The 16,151-nt window shown below is 41.1% G+C and overlaps 3 protein-coding genes and 1 long non-coding RNA gene across 9 annotated transcripts; 2 read left to right on the top strand and 2 right to left on the bottom strand.

Moving 5' to 3' along the window:
- Positions 1-963: 963 nt before the first annotated feature.
- On the bottom strand, positions 964-4,760 carry mrpl44 (mitochondrial ribosomal protein L44). The gene is made up of 4 exons (XM_050066320.1): positions 4,542-4,760; positions 2,174-2,642; positions 1,906-2,084; positions 964-1,674 (listed from the first exon to the last, which is right to left on the bottom strand). The coding sequence occupies exons 1-4, from the start codon at positions 4,730-4,732 to the stop codon at positions 1,500-1,502; spliced, it is 1,014 nt and encodes a 337-aa protein (XP_049922277.1). The 5' UTR covers positions 4,733-4,760; the 3' UTR covers positions 964-1,499.
- A 59-nt stretch (positions 4,761-4,819) lies between these two features.
- On the top strand, positions 4,820-7,321 carry dnaaf1 (dynein axonemal assembly factor 1). The gene is made up of 2 exons (XM_050066308.1): positions 4,820-5,910; positions 5,995-7,321. Exons 1-2 carry the CDS (start codon positions 4,986-4,988, stop codon positions 6,855-6,857), a joined length of 1,788 nt encoding a protein of 595 aa, XP_049922265.1. The 5' UTR covers positions 4,820-4,985; the 3' UTR covers positions 6,858-7,321.
- A 129-nt stretch (positions 7,322-7,450) lies between these two features.
- On the bottom strand, positions 7,451-12,828 carry mffa (mitochondrial fission factor a). Of its 6 annotated transcripts, none has more exons than XM_050066333.1 (8): positions 12,620-12,828; positions 11,756-12,009; positions 11,289-11,458; positions 11,088-11,179; positions 10,015-10,179; positions 8,451-8,507; positions 8,147-8,231; positions 7,451-8,044 (listed from the first exon to the last, which is right to left on the bottom strand). In XM_050066333.1, the coding sequence occupies exons 2-8, from the start codon at positions 11,967-11,969 to the stop codon at positions 7,913-7,915; spliced, it is 915 nt and encodes a 304-aa protein (XP_049922290.1). In that variant the 5' UTR covers positions 11,970-12,009; positions 12,620-12,828; the 3' UTR covers positions 7,451-7,912. The 6 variants fall into 6 exon arrangements, with proteins under 6 accessions (XP_049922290.1, XP_049922296.1, XP_049922298.1 ...); XM_050066339.1 differs by having other exon boundaries at positions 11,292-11,458; XM_050066341.1 differs by lacking the exon at positions 10,015-10,179.
- A 14-nt stretch (positions 12,829-12,842) lies between these two features.
- LOC126403556 (uncharacterized) lies at positions 12,843-15,143 on the top strand. Its single transcript, XR_007571325.1, has 3 exons — positions 12,843-12,894; positions 13,255-13,452; positions 14,274-15,143. It is a non-coding gene; the product is annotated as an uncharacterized LOC126403556 (long non-coding RNA).
- The last annotated feature ends 1,008 nt before the right edge of the window (positions 15,144-16,151 follow it).

Genomic DNA, 16,151 nt, shown 5'->3' with positions numbered 1-16,151 from the left:
AGACTGCGCCGTTACTTTTTGGGTCAGGGTCAAATATGGGCGTACTATATTTGTTACGCTCCAACATAGTTCCAGCACATTTTCTTATAGTCTGGTCTGTAATGCCACTTATATTTAATGAACCTTTATCACCACGCAATGGTCTACGACAATAATGCCGCTCTTGTCCTATGCATGCACTGCGTTTTTGCCCGGCGTCGATGACGAAAATGTACTTTTATTCTTGCGGCTAAGAGTTACCGCACTTAATTTCATCTGCAGTTATTAGATCATTAAGTTATGTGGAAAACATTGGTGTAAATAAGGTTTTAATGTCAGAGGATTTTCACGTGCAGCACAGTGGATTCCGAAGGTTACAAGAGGACGTGAACTATCTTGTCTCTTAAATGCCATCTCTTTGGTTGTTCTCATGACAGTGCACAGAGCACTCCTAGTCTGTCTTTAACACATTAGCGCCACTGTGTGGATTAGCATTGTCACTGCAACACTATTGAGGGTGGTCTAAGCATAAAGGACTGTGTTGGTGCGTTTCTTCTAATGCAATGCGTCATTTTACATGTATAAATATCACAGAACAAAACATGTAATGAGTCATGTAGATAAGACCATGCATGTAAAAAGCCATGTGACTCGTTACTAAGGCAAATTATGACGAAGTACAACGTTTCTCCTTCGGGCTGGTCAGGTTAGCCCTCTGCAGAGAATATGACCCATTTCCAGGGTATAGACTTTAAATCAGTCACTTCATTGAGCCCCATGTAAATGTGTAACAGATACTCACCGTTACACATTTAAACAGATGACTTCTTTAAATCCTTAAGCAATAACCTACAAATGTATGACATGTACATGTTGGAAAATAAATCTAGATATCATGTTTATATCCACACATTCACCTTTCATAAGTGCAATAATATGGAAGAAAATAGTCATGATCCAAAAAAACATGCATGAACAAAGTCATTGTGTACACATTCTTATTCCTTTTTATTACAGATGAACATATTATAACAGAATACCAAGTAAACCAAATGGCACCTTTATTATTTACAAGGACAACCAGATATCAGGGCTATTTCGTGCAATGGACTGCTGAACCTATAGGTTACTAGCCAAGGGGACCAGTGGACTTTACTCTTGAATATGCTTCCAAATTCATTCAACAATGCTGAGATTTCCATCTGATTCAGTGGATACATGGATCTTCTGCCAAAGTCACACATTTTCAATGGACAATAAGGTTTATTTTGCCCTCCTTTGGTTGGGGGGGGCTGACATACCCAACAGAACAATCTTGACAAGTGCACTGTTAGCCTAGTATGTCATAAGGTAGATGGTAAACTTATTCCCTTTCTCCATACAATCTGTAGCAAGTCTGTTACCCACAACTGAGACGTTCTATACCTCAAATGACCTCTTAGGTGGATTCATGCCACCTCCCTGTCCAACTGCAGCTCCTTTAAATGATTTTCTGCTGCAGTATAAGAGTTGTTACTTCATTAATTGCTGCTGACTGATTGAATTAATGGCTGCTGATGCTGCTGCGGTGGAGAAAAGTCAAAGGGTCTGTGGTTCTCAGTGTAGCCGTAGAGTTTCCGGAGGGCCACACGAGCTGCCTCTTCCTCGGCTGCCACGAGCGTCTCTCCTGGACCTTGAGCCAGAAGCTTCTTGTCGCTGAATCAACACAAGTAAACAAACCCCAAATAAATAAGTATGCTAGGCAGATCATACACAAAACACTTTTAACTATCATGTCTATTATGACTTACCTGCATCTTACTCAAACCTCAAAAGTGTAACTTGTAATGTAGCTTGAATTTATGTCTATATCAGCTCTGATTCCAATCTTATGTAAATCTTCAACTGCTGTAATTTGGGTAACTGCATCCACAACAGCACACGTACCTGTACAAGCCGACAAAGTATAGTGGCAGGACGGTACTGGCTCCAGCAGACCTGATGAGGCGAGGCTCTGGCAATGGAACGTTCCTCTTAGTAAGCTCCTCTACCAATAATCCCATGGGGTTGACAACTGTCCACATATCAAACAAGTCCTTCCCTATCAGCTGAGTGACCAGGAAATCCTACGGAGAGGGGAGAAGGAAAAGAAAAATGTTACGTTTCTTAAAGCAAAAAAAGGTATACCCATAATAATCTGCAGCAAGCCTCTTACCCTGAGGAAAAACCCGGTTTGCTCCACACTGCTGCTCTCCTGTAGAGCTCCGATCACGGCCATGAATGTTGAGTAAATCACATCATCAGGAACAGGGCATTCTCCACTCATGGTTAGGTCTTCGATGCCGAGATTTCTTGCTACATAGGTCACAACTGCTGAACTGGTGAGGTGCCCTACGACCCCATCCACCCCCTCACTCGGCAGGCTCGGGAAGCTGGCCCTGCACCAGTCGGTCAGGAAGCTTGTAGTGAAACCCGCTCCCTTTTCACTCAGCTGAATATTATCTTTCAGAACAAGAGCTGTGGCCTCAGAGTCCATGCCTAACTCCTTTCTCCTCTCTTGCTCTGCCTGCAGGTAACAGGGATTGATGAAGGCTGTTTTCAGCACCTCCAGGGAGAAGTTCTCGTGGAGGCGGGTGCTGAAAGCCTGAACCTCAGCATGGTAATCCCAGTTAGGCTGCTGAGAGCTGAAAGAAAGACGAACATGGTGTTAACTATGAGTCAGGACTTCCTCTACAGAACTGATTCCAAACTGGGTGTTACACACGTGCAAAAATGGTTATTACTTCTGAGTGGTGCCATTTGGGTAATTCATAAAATCCCTATGTATAGTAGTAGTGTGACTGAGCTAAGTCCCACCTATAACAACCACTATCAGTTTAAGTGTACGCTATACTGAGAGTATTTTCACCACTGAAGCCATTATATTGCTTTCAACAAAGCCAAACTCCATTGAGAAAAACTGTGATTTAACAACCCTTAACACGAGAGCTGCTGCTTTACCACTGCCTCTATCAGGTTTTTTTGTGTTACAGCTTGACTTCAGCATTTAAAGTGGTTTGTTCAGATTCACTCAAGTCTCACAATAACACAAATTAACTAATTGATTAAAGAGTCGAACCCGGGCCGCTGCGGTAACAGCCTTGTACATGGGGCGCCTGCCCTATCCACTAAGCCACCGACGCCCCAGGTGGGACTTTTTTATGGTGGCTAAAATACATTGTTTTGCTAACCCCATCCACAGCAGTACATTGCTTGGCTTCTATGTCAGACTCCAGTCTGCTTCTCCAAACTGGGGGCTTACTGACTGACATCTAATGTAGGTAATACATTGACTATAGATAAGTACCTCATACAACCCAACTTAAAGAAATCCAAACTGTTCTTCTCCATCTGGCCACATAAACACGACCTCAAGTAAGAAACCTCTGTGTCATTTTTGATTCTGATCTCAAGCTCATTTTAATCCATTAACAAAAACTGCATTTTACCAGTTACGCAATACAGCTAAGGTGCAACCTGTACTGAGCCTTTAAGATGCTGAGAAGCTTGTTCATGCTTTTGTTTCCAGTTGTCTTGACTACTGTAATGCTCTATACACTGGCCTACCTAGAACTGCCATTGCAAAATTACAGACCATTCAGAATGCTGCTGCCAGGGTTTTAACAAAAACTAAAAAGAGAGACCATTATAACTCCTGTTTTATGCAACCTACACTATCACCCAGTGTCTTTTAGAATTGATTTTAAAATCCTTTTACTGGATTTTAAGGCTCTTAATTGCAGCGCTCCCTCCTATATAGTATACATAGGTGTGTATATATATTATCTACTGTTCCTAATGTCACTACATAACCTTTGGGGATGCTTCTTTTAGCTACTAATCCCCAAAAATATGGAACACCATGCCTTATTTTAGACTTGCTGGCTCAGTGGACAGTTTCAAATGACGACTCAATACATATCTTTTTTCATATAGCATATCACTAGCAGCTATCTGTTGTAATATTCTTAATATGTATCTTAATTAATTATTGATTGGAGAATTTATATTTTCTTCTAATTTCTCCTTGGATGAATGTTGTACAATTGTATGGCTTTATATCTTTGCTGTTTTTCTCTGCAGCTGAATTGTAAAGCAGGTGCTATATAAATAAAGTTCATGCATGCATTAAAAGTTCATTCATTAATAGTTTTTGTACCATCAGGAGGAGGAGAAAAGTGTCTTAAAGGATTACAAGCAAAACTTTATGGCTCAAATTACTCTGAGAAATATTGTTATGGTGATAAAATGAGAGGTACACAGTGAGGCTAGAGAGGAGGCAGACTTTCCTACACCTGTGCAAAGGAACAGTTATGACTAGCTAACAAACCGCTCCTGGGTCCACTTGAAAAACTGTGTGAACAGCAACAGCACGCGCGCTGCTAAACAAGTCTGCATTTACAATGTATGTGACGCAACTATACGAATTTATAAACCAAGCTTACTTATTCGGCTAACATGAATAAACACATATTGGCCAACATATCATATACACTGATAATGGCCTTGAGATGTTCTCTAGTGTTAGCTAGCGTTAGCCTCACCGTGGCTTGGGTGGCGGAGGTCCTTCCAGCTTTAACTTCTTCGCCATGAGGTATGTGTACGTTTTCATCCATCTCTTCTTCTCTCTGACCTGAGTTAAAGTTATATTTCTGCAAACACGCCGGCAGTGAATTCCTAATGTCAGCGCACCACGATTTAATATGAATCCGGACGCCATGTTGACCACTGACATCTAAGTGCAACGGCGAAAACGGTCCGCCCGGGAACAAGAAACAACATCCGGGTAGGCAAGTCGTTCCCAACGCAACCAAGAACGCAAGTTACCATGGAAACAAACATAAACGTTTACTAACGTTAGCTTGCAGAGCGGACTGTCGAGTGAAGTTTACAGGAATATACATCTTATAACTCGCTGAAATACAGATACAAAGTAAGAATAGATTGTTTCTATTTCTTCTGCTTTTTAGTTTGATATATTTTTGGCGATGTCCACTCCTGAAGTCCAAGAAACGACGGGAAATAAAGTAGTGAAAGCGACTCATGCGGGATGCGGAGATGCCGTGATGAAGGATGGAGCTGAAGAAAGCAAGGAAAATAACAAAAACCCGCAGGAGACAAAGGAAAAATATTCAGGTCCACGAATGACCAAGAAGTTCCTGAAAGACCACTGTAAGGAGAACAAACTTTACTACACACCTTGCCTGAATGACACACTGTACCTGCATTACAAAGGCTTTCTTGCCATTGAGAACCTAGAGGAGTACACAGGTCTGAAGTGTCTCTGGCTGCAAAGCAATGGGATTCAACGCATTGAGAACTTGGATGCCCAGACTGATCTGCGCTGCTTGTTCCTTCAGCAGAACCTGATCTACAAGCTGGAAAACCTTGAACCTCTGAAAAAGCTCGGCACCCTCAATGTGTCCAACAACTACATACGCACCATTGAGAACCTCTCCTGCCTCCCTGACCTGTGCACTCTGCAGATTTCCCATAACAAGCTGGAGACAGCGGGGGACATTGAGCATCTGAGTCAGTGTCTGGAAATCAGTGTACTGGACCTGTCTCACAATCTGTTAAATGACCCTGAGATCCTTCTTGTGCTTGAGGCTTTGCCAGAGCTGCGGGTGCTAAATCTAAGTGGAAATGAGGTGGTGAAAAAAATCCCAAACTACAGGAAGACCATGATTGTGCGTCTCAAGCAGCTCACCTTTCTGGATGATTACCCCGTGTTCCCCAAAGACAGGGCGTGTGCAGAGGCATGGGTGGTGGGAGGTCTGGAAGGGGAGCGGAAAGAGAGGGAGCAATGGGAGACGCGAGAGAGGAGGAAAATTCAGGACAGCTTGGATGGCATGGCGAAGATTCGAGAGGCAGCCCTGAAGAGACGACGCATTCGAGAGCTACATGAGAAAGGTGAACGGTTTTAAACGTTACCACCCTTGTGCACATACATAGAGTAAATGATTTGCTTTTTTTAACCAGTCTGTTTCATTTCAGGGGCAACTGAGACTCAGAGTGAGGACCATGACACCCAGATTGTGACTTCATCAAAAGGAGAGACGATCCAAGCCTTCGTGCAGGACTGCCTGGACGCCCATGAAGAGCTCTTGCATCAGCCAAGCTGTGAACATCTGGAAGCAGAGCAGCCAGATCAAGACTTACAGAGGGAGCAGTTAGAGAACGATAACCAGGAGAAATCACAGATAAAGCAGCCTGTGAGCGAAATCAATGAGGGGGTGAATCCAGAGCACTCAGCACAAGAGCTACAGAGTTCTGCAGGACAGATTCTTGAGACAGAAAAAGTAGATGACAGCCACACAGGTGGAATCCAGTTTGTGAGAAATGAAGCAGAGAGCACACGTGAGCAGTTTGAAAAGAAACTACCTTCTTTGGTCAGGGCAGCTCCTCCTGAGGCAGACGACGCTGTACCAGCATATGGTCCTGGACCACTGGTTACAGACCTAGAGGAAGCTGAGCAACTGGAAACAATTCACCTTCCACCACACTGCTCACTGCGTGTCGATGACCTGCCTGACCTGGAGGATGTGGACACAGAAGACTTCACGGCAATGCTCTCTTCTGAGCAAGTGTTCAAACCTAAAATAGAGGTCATATCAGGAGGCAGTGATGAGGACGAACCAGTCAGTAATCAGCGTGAGGGCATGTCCACCTTTGGGCCAGATAAAAATTCACTCTTCATAATGAGCAACAAATCAGCTGGGGTCTGTGCCAAGTCTTCATCATTGGTGTATCCAGAAGATGAGGATAACCCTGAGCCATGCATTGGTGACATTGTTGGAAAGTCCATAACAAACCAAACCTCTTCTCCACCACGCTGCCTGATTGAGGAGCTGGACTGATGCTCTGAAGTTTTGAAGCATTTTTGTCTGATTAAAGTGACAAACTAGTCTCACAGGACACACCCCAAATGAAATGTCCTAATGCTGGTCATGTGAGGCTGTGAGAAGCCCAATCAGGGCACAGCTTTGATTTTAAAAATGAATATTTAGAGGTTATTGTTACAGTCAAATATAATTCATGCATATTTGTTACAGAATTTGGAGCCATTTTGTTTATATGGTTGTTAATTATTAGACTGTGAAAACAGGTTACATCTTACATGAACTGTTTCCTAATATAATCTTTTTCTTTAAGTGCTTTAATTTTTAAAATTATATTTAGTGGTTATTGTTATAATGAAATGTAAAGAGTTTCAAAGCCACTTTGTTCATATGGTTAATTGTTAGACTGTGAAAAAACAGAATAAATCTTACATGAACCGTTCAATGGTATTCTTCTCCTTAAGGCAAAACCCCCCCTATAACTAGTGTTAATAACATTTAAAAATAAAAAAACCTTAATTCATGGTCCTTCTTCACATAACAGCAATATTATAGTGATGTGTGAATTTCACTTAATGCACCAATGAAAACAGGACAACACGTCATATGTATGGTTTTCCTAAATTGTATTTTAATCCTCAGTTCAAGTCACATATTACTCTCTCCCCAATAAATATTCAACATGTTACATCTCCACACTGCAGCTCCACTTCTCTGTTTTGGTAAACTATGCTTTTCTGTATCTCTGGACGACATCTTTCCAAAGCTCTAGGTGATGTGAACAAATATTTACAACAAGTCATGCTTAGCATCGAGCAAGAAGATTTGTAATAAAAAAAAAAAAAAAACATGAGAAAACATTAGACAGGATGAAATAAGAGTAAAAAAATAAAACTGTACATGTATTAAATAAACCAAATCAAAATATAAGCCCTGTGAACAGCAGGCCTTGTACACACATGTAAAGGTCGTCCTCACACAGGGACTGAGTGCAGCGAGTAGCTAAAATTTGACACATAGAATAAGGGATATACGTTCTTCTGTCACGGTGATGGCAGAAATACGGGTCGGCATTAACGTCGCAACCACACCCAAGTGTTGACGAGCCAGAAAGCTACAGTGACCGAGTACAGGATCATCTCTCGCTTTGCACGCTCCTTGTTTTCCTCTTCCAAATGTTGGAGTCTCCGGTTCAACTTGATGAGCTATAGATAAATAATAAAAAATAATAATTTTCTCAGTCACAGGGCTTCCACCATTGGCTTCTGCACCACAAGATGCAGGTAGTGTTTGTATTAAGAACTAACCTGGCGTCGAAGCGTTGTTGCATCAACCACAGTCATGTCATCAGGCCCCCCGTCCAGCGCAGCTTCATATGTTGTTAACGCAAGCCTGGAAAAGAGAGCAGTCACTTTGAGAATTACATAACTCAACCACAACAGAGTGTTAATTACAGTAGCACATATTTGGTGTCTAAGAATAGCAACCTAATTTTAATTTTTCTACCGAGGCTTAACCTTATTTCTTGACCTGCAATGAGAATGGAAGGTAGGAAAAGATGTGGAGAAGGACAAAGGATCAGAATGAAGGTGAAGTGCCAGGTGAAGTTACCTGGAGTCATGCAGGGGGTTGGAGCTCGAAGCCGACCCCCCTCGCAGTGATGGTTTGCTACAGAGGTGGGGAAAGACAGGGTTGGGAAAAGGGAAAAATAAGAGATAGAGCAACAAACACATGGCACAGTGTTGCACACATGCACACACCTCGCATGTAGTTCACATAACTACACTTTTTGTGTTGTCCCAGAACCCAAAAGGCTAAAGTTTCTACGCCTTTTCACATGTCTATTTTAACACTCATTTAAGTGCTCTTATATTATTATTATTATTATTATTATTTCATTATCCTTCAAAAACAGATCACAAAAATTCTATTGCTTTGTTTTTCAAGAAGCTCTTCTCTACCTGACATGAGGATAAGAATGTGAAAGAAAGTTTTATCAATCAAACTTCTGAAGTTGGCAGTGTATGAACAGTGTATGACAGTTCTTTTTGCTCTGAAATAAAACCTTTAAAATGGATTCACGTGCTGTGCAGGTTGTTTACAGGTTTTCCTAATACAACAAACACACTTCCAAAGTTAAATCTAAATTTAAAGGGGACCTATTATGCTTTTCTGTATTGTGTCTTATATATAGCGTTACAAACTATTAATGTAGCAACACAGGGCCTGTTTCCAAAGCCTTTTCTACTCTGGCGACAGTATGACATCATCGTTAGTTAACACTATGTAGCCTACACTGTTACATGAAGCTACGTGCTAATGTCAGGGAAACGTGTTCTCCCCCATTTCGGATCATATTCCTGCTGGGCCGTGTTCAGTTGTGTTTAATAGCTTTTATTGGTGATTTTTCACGTTAAAAAGAGACGCTATTCTCCTTTGCAGTCATTCCCCCGACTGCAATGACTGAATTGCAGAGACCCTGAGATATGGTAGACCCAGAAACGCTGACTAGTCAGAGTAGACGGCTTTTTCAGGAGGGGGGCTTTAAGGGACAGGCCCTAAAACGGAGCGTCTCAGACAGAGGGTGATTATGGATGTTCCAGCAGAGATAGCTTGAGGAAAATAAGGAGTTTTGTTTGTTTTTTTTACCATTAAAGCACGTCAATGTGTTCTAGTAGAAACTCAAAAACAAGTATGAACCTGAAAATGAACATAATAGGTCCTCTTTAAAATGGTCGACAAGGCCTTGTACAACTTAAACAAATTCAACTCCCACCACCACTTCCACCTGAAGACACCACTTCCACCTGAAGCTACTACTTGACCAAACTCTTAAGAAAAGCCACAGATGTAAAAGGCACATGAGGAAATATGGCTACATTTTACATTTTGATTAATACATGCTGTATTAATATTGTTATTGAATGCTGCAGATAGTCAGTTAGAAATGGTCGTGTAATGATTGAGCCTACCACATAAACACTTCTAGGCCTTCTAACAACTTTTACATTTCAGAAACACCACTCCCCTTCCTCTAACAACAGGGTGCTGAGAAGCAGAAATCAAAGTAGCTTTAATGTGACTTTGAGGAAGAAAAAACAACTGGTGCAGTCAGTATTGCCCTCTGTGACCAATATCTAATAAGCAAAACAAGACCGGATGATCGAGAGGTCACCTGCGAGGGTTCTCATCCAAGACCTCCAGGACCTGCTGGTAGGCCCGACGTGTAGTGGACTGGATGAAAGATAGAACACCGCTAGCGCTGTACAGGTTGTGTTCTTCTTCAGTCACGGTGAGAGAGGGGCAAGGGTGGACAGTGGCTGGGGGGGACGGGGTCGCACTGCTCAGTGCCCACCATTAAGAGCAGCCAATTCAGAGGGAAAGGGAAGAAAAAGACAACAGAGGAAAGAAAGGAAGGAGGAAGGAGAGGGAGAAAAATAAGGAAAAGAAACTGTCCTCAACTTCACTGACTTTGTAAAAATTGCAACCGAGTGACCTGCCAACCACCAACAGTGCTTTACTAACACATAATACACCCAACAAAAAAGCAAACAAAAACATAAACTAAAGGCACTGACAAGCAAATGATGACAATCTTGATTACATTACTCAAGACCTCTTGCTTGTTCTTGTGGTGACTTCAATAGAAACAGGACGTCACATGCAGTTGTGCTGAGGACAGTGACCAGGACATGAAGTATATTTTGCTGTATAATTATCAAATTGATAATATATGCAAATCCTAATCTAATATTTGTAATTTTCTACCTACATATTAAAGCTACAGACCAAACGTAGTGTGAAGTGGGTGCACACTGTAAAACTAATTCAGGTAATTCACCATTTTCCTTTACTGGTTTTCTATTGTGTTTCCCTTTGAATCCTGAAGTGTTGCTGAGCGGAGAGTGAGTTGGTTTCTACACCAAAAAATTATATTTTCTATCCCTTTCCAGTAATCCTAAAGTCAATAAACAATTCAAAACTGGGAAATGATAAAATCAAAACTGATTAGTACATCAGTCATGGTGTTAATGGATTAGTGTCGGTGACACAAACAGCTAAATTCTGAATTGACACTGAGAGCAGCAAAGTTCTCACCCCAAAAAGCTCACGACAACAAACAGCCAGCTACGTCACAACGATAAAGGGACACAGAGGACACAGGACCAAAAGAAAGATGCTAATGCATGCATATAGGAGATAAGATGGAGCTGGTAGCAAGCTAATGATGTCATATTCAATACTCACGCAGAGTCATTGCGCATCAGCTGAGTGCTATGACGGGCAGCTGCATTCTCACTGGCTGAACGCTCCCGTCGTACTCGTGCAAGGGGCCGCACCTACAAAAAACAACAACAACTGATTAATTCAGGTTATGGTTTACTTTAGGGAAATTGTTTAGGCCAATAAATGGATTTAATGCAATGTCCTTGTTGTTTTATAGCTTACCACCTCCTCGCTGTCTGGAGCCGCCCGCTGATCCTCTTCCAGGAAGTCCAGGGGCCGATCACTGAGGGTGAGCACTCTGGGTGGAGTCTTCAGTGATAGGGTTTCTAGTGGTGTTGACTGGATAAGGTCAAGGTCTCTGGGTCTTTGAAACTGGGGATCATTACTGTCCCCTGACAAAGAAAGGTGTGAATGAGAAACTGATGCTGATGCTTCACATGTATAGTGAACCAAGTGTGCCTGATGTCTTTTGTTTCATTTTCAGTGTTAAATACATGACACAACAAAGTCCTGAGCCACTGATAAGAAGGATAGCTAGTATCTGTTAATGGTAATAACAAGCCACATAATATGTATATTACAGTCAGCTGACTGGCATCGATGTTGTGCAAAGTTTTACTGTGATAAAGACTTTGGACAACACTGAAAACACAGCCCTACAAAGACTGCATGCTTCACACCATACTAACCTGCAATCACAATTCTCTCTGGGACCTGCATTATGACACTGTGGGGGACCTCCTGAGATCCAAGATTAGGGTCCTCGCGGGGGTGAGGAGCCACTTTGAGCATCTCAGGGATGCGCATCCTCTGGCTGATCCCCTCTGTGTACTCCAGCTCATACTGGATACGGTTCATCTCCGCCATCTCCGCCGTGGGGGAAGGGAAGGCTGCTCCGTTCATTTTGCCGTGAGGAAGGATTTGTTCAGCAACACAGAGCTAACTGTCAGCCACAAAAAGGTCACAAAGGGCAGAGAGCATGTCAACATGAGACACCTGTGTCTGTTTGTTTCAGTTTTAGTCTTGTTGAACTTGTCATGCTGCATACCTGCTGGTATATCTCATCAAACTGCAGCTACTACACAGATCACAAAACAGAAATCTCTTTAAGAATCTCCTTGAAAAATTAATAGTGCAGCTTAAGAGCTGCAGGCAGGAGGAAAGATGGAAAATTTCTCGTGACACAATCATATGATCATAACTTGGTGCCTTCTGACTTTGCAGAGGGAAACAAAGGGAGGTTATATGCACAAATTTGGCAGCAATCTTGACTTGTATTAGATACGAGCTGCAGCTTCTGCTTTCCAGGACATTATAATTCTATACCACAGATGCTAACATAATGCTAACATCAACAATGATGCTTATTACACTAGTGTAGCTAACACAGTGGTTATTTGAACAACAATAAACACTAGCTCAGTGATTTTAGCAGCTGTTAGGAGTTCTTACGTCACAACAAAAAGAAGCTGAAGCTAACGTTAGTTTTGATTTGACAGATAGACAAAACGTTAGCGCCATTACAAGCTAGCGCGGTAGTTTCGGTTTCTTACCGTTAGGTCTGTTGTGACGGTTAGCTACCTTTCCGAAGAATAATTTATCTATTAAATACTGACAGAAATAAAAACCTCTTAATATACTCAGAACGGTACGGTTAAGTGCAGGTATTACAGATGATGTAGCTGTTAGGCATCTCCTTGTAGTGATACAAGAGAGGAACCTCCTCTCTTCTTCCGCTGTCTGTCCCAAACAGGAAGTACCAACACTCAGGAGGAAGTGACGTGGCGTTACCAAGCGCTGAAATTAAAAGCTGAGAACTTCTACTCAGGTATACATTTATTTGATAATTATAGCTTCATGTATTTGTTAGCTGGAAGTTTGTGAGGACAGCGCATTGTGGGCTGCTGTTTTCTAGCTGCAGGCTTTGTGTTGTCGGTCACTTGAGCTTTGGTGCTCATATTGACTTGAATATGTTAATGTGTAGTTGGGTCAGGTGCTGGTCAGGCGTTAAACCCAATATCCTGCCGATAATATCGTTTTTCTGTCATTGCAAAACATTTGCATTTTGAGGTGAGTACTGTTTTTGGATGCCCATTAGTTTAAACGCCATCTAACTATCCACTGGAACTGCCATGCAGGTATTTACCTGCCAAATGCAGCAATTTTCATCCTTAATTTGCTCTTCTAGATCCAAGGTTGCTTGGAGGGGATAGATGGATATGGTGATGGATGGTTAACGCCGTCCTGTCTTGGCCAAACTCAGCAGTCAGTTGTCCCATATGGGCTAAAGAAGCTGGACCATGTGTTTACGGTCTCTCTTCCTACAGCTGACCACCCCTGCATCCATGGGCGGATATAAGACCATGGTGTCTCTGGGCATATACATGTAGGTGGCTCGTACATCTCTCCTCCATAGCAGTAAGACATGCAGATGTTATAGTTTTTGAGCAGCTTTTTGTTGTCGTTTTGCGTCTCTTTGTGGTCCTTTGTGTCTGTGGTTGTCTTCCCGGTTTTTGTAATTGTTTTGTGTCTCTTTATAGTCATTCTGCATCTCTTGTAGTCATTTTCTGTCTCTTTGAAGTCATTGTATGTCTCTTCATGGTCGTGTGTGTGTCTCTCTAGTCATTTTACATCTCTTCGTCGTCATTTTGAATATCTTTGTAGTTTCTCTCTGTCTCTTTGAAGTCATTTTGTGTCTCTTCATGGTCGTGTGTGTGTCTTTCTAGTCATTTTACATCTCTTTGTTGTCATTTTGAACCTCTGTAGTCTCCTTCTGACTCCTTGAAATCATTTTTTTTTTTATTATTTTGAACCTCTTTGTAGATTCTTTTTTGTCTCCTTGTAGTCATTTTTTGTCTTCTTGGTTATTTTGAATCTCTTTGAAGTCATTTTCTGTCTCTTCGTGGTCATTTTGAATCTCTCTGTAATTTCTTTCTGTCTCCTTGAAGTCATTTTTTGTCTTTTTTGTGATTTTTAATCTCTTTTGTGGTCATTTTGTGTCTCTCTGGTCGTTTTGCCTCTGTTCATAGTTGTGAGAATTTCTGTTTCCCTTTGCAGCAGTTTTGCATCTCTTTGTAGTTGTTTTGTGTCTCTCTTTAGATGTATTTTGTGTCTCTCTTTAGATGTATTATTATTATTATTTTGGTCATTTTCAGTCTCTCCCTGGTGGGTGGGTGTAGTTCACTTAGTTTGTGTGACATTTTGCAGGTGGAAGCCATGGGGCCTCCGTAATCCATCCATGCCTGCATCATCTTTTGTACCTTCAATCAACATCATAGTGGATTTTGTTTACCTAACTTTAAGAATTTGTATTCTAAGTAAATCTCTTGCCTGGACCTCCTCCTCACATTCTTTGAGCCAGTTTGTAACTCCCATTTTCATGCACAGAATTTGTAAATATGATACATTTTAAAAGCTTTTTGCAAGAGTTTCTTTTAGTACAACTGTAACATCATGTTGTTTTTTTCAATATGGATTATTTTATTTTATTTTTTTATTTGAACTTTATTTACCCAGGAGAATCCCTTTGAAACTGTGAATCTCTTTTTAAGGGAGACCTGACCAAGACAGGCAGCAGCAAATAAAAACACAGACAGAAAACACTACAAGAAATAAAATAAAATTAAAGCTGCGAAGCAGCGTTGGTAGGGACCTCGGCCCCTCGCCGTCGTCCCCCAAAACCAAACTACTGACGAGGAAATCAATCAATCACATTAATATCACAAATCACAATTTGCCTCACAGGGCTTTACAGCACACAACATCCCTCTGTCCTCAAGACCCAATGATACAGAAAGGGAGAGAGAGATAGAGATGTATGACAGATGATAATGACAGTAAAGTTTGTCAGTACTTAGAATTGGAGTAAATTGCAGGACAAGTTCGTGTAATTATAAAGAAGAGTTTTATTTACAGGTGTAAAAGGCATACTGGTGAATAAGAAAAATTGCGTCTCGGCAGGTCTTCAGGGTGATTGTTCAGGCTGTTTCATTCTGTGTGTCTTCTTCATCTATAACAGAGCAGAATATTGAGATAGTTAGGTAGTATTCATTCAATACAGGTACATGTAAAGGTAGGTGTTCAGTTGTAGCATAGTAGGAGAGATACAACTTACCACTGGAGCACACCAACGGAACTATGTCTGTATCTGTTGGTTCTTGTATGGCCATTATGTCTTCATCAGTTATATCTGTAAAGTACAATAACATTCAGTATGTATAAATGGTAGTCATGGTTGGTGCTACAAAAAATTGCCTAACAGTATTAATGATGTGTACATATGTATTTGTCTTACCGTTTGGAATTGGTGTTGAATGCTGTTGTTTGTGGTGTGAGTTGTTTTTCAGTCGTTGAATCTCCCTGTCCTGTTTGGCCATTATCTTTCGCAACATGTTGTTTTCCTTTCTGAGTGCCCTGTATTTTCTTGTAAGGCGCACTACCATGGTCATGGCTTTGTCTGAAGTGTCTGCGCAGCGTTGTTGGTGTTCTTGGCGTGTTACACCGCTGTCCGTGCATGAGTACTGCAATTTATAGATAACACAAGGAGTTCAAAGATAGTTATAATGACATACAAACATGAAAGTACATGACAGCACAGCACTGAGTTAAGAGTATGTACTTACAGTGAGCATTTGGAGAGCAAGTCGCAAGTCCATTGCTTCAGGTTCATCAATTTTAGGAAATTTGGCAGGGGACTTATTAGCCATTGTCTAATGGAAAACAGAAGACATTTGCGGTCATTATATATTCCAAGTTAACATCAACACAAAAGCAGTATGTGTTGTAACAGTTATGTAAACATGCTGTACGTTTAGGATACATGTATCCATTTAATGCATACAGTTGTCTGTAGAAAATAGTGTGATTTGTTGTTGTTATGTTGTTTTTATATATAATATAATATAATATAATATAATTATATATATATACAGTGGTGTGAAAAAGTGTTTGCCCCCTTCCTGATTTCTTACTTTTTTGCATGTTTTCCACACTTAAATGTTTCAGATCATCAAACAAATTTAAACATTAGTCAAAGATAACACAAGTAAACACAAAATGCAGTTTTTAAATGAAGGGTTTTATTAA

Source organism: Epinephelus moara, chromosome 2 (genome assembly GCF_006386435.1).
Source record: "Epinephelus moara isolate mb chromosome 2, YSFRI_EMoa_1.0, whole genome shotgun sequence".
NCBI lineage: Eukaryota > Metazoa > Chordata > Actinopteri > Perciformes > Serranidae > Epinephelus > Epinephelus moara.
Note: the sequence above shows the minus strand (reverse complement) of the source record. Positions and strands in the feature narration are given on the sequence as shown.

Excerpts from the sequence above, each read along its gene's own strand:
- mrpl44 (XM_050066320.1), bottom strand. The coding sequence starts at position 4,732 with ATGTCAGTGGTCAACATGGCGTCCGGATTCATATTAAATCGTGGTGCG. Across the intron at positions 2,085-2,173 it reads AAACCGGGTTTTTCCTCAGG|GATTTCCTGGTCACTCAGCT; the intron begins GTAAGAGGCTTG and ends CCCTCTCCGTAG. Across the intron at positions 1,675-1,905 it reads TACTTTGTCGGCTTGTACAG|CGACAAGAAGCTTCTGGCTC; the intron begins GTACGTGTGCTG and ends GTGTTGATTCAG.
- dnaaf1 (XM_050066308.1), top strand. The coding sequence starts at position 4,986 with ATGTCCACTCCTGAAGTCCAAGAAACGACGGGAAATAAAGTAGTGAAA. Across the intron at positions 5,911-5,994 it reads TCGAGAGCTACATGAGAAAG|GGGCAACTGAGACTCAGAGT; the intron begins GTGAACGGTTTT and ends GTTTCATTTCAG.
- mffa (XM_050066333.1), bottom strand. The coding sequence starts at position 11,969 with ATGAACGGAGCAGCCTTCCCTTCCCCCACGGCGGAGATGGCGGAGATG. Across the intron at positions 8,508-10,014 it reads TTGGATGAGAACCCTCGCAG|CAAACCATCACTGCGAGGGG; the intron begins GTGACCTCTCGA and ends CCACCTCTGTAG. Across the intron at positions 8,045-8,146 it reads CAACAACGCTTCGACGCCAG|CTCATCAAGTTGAACCGGAG; the intron begins GTTAGTTCTTAA and ends ATTTATCTATAG.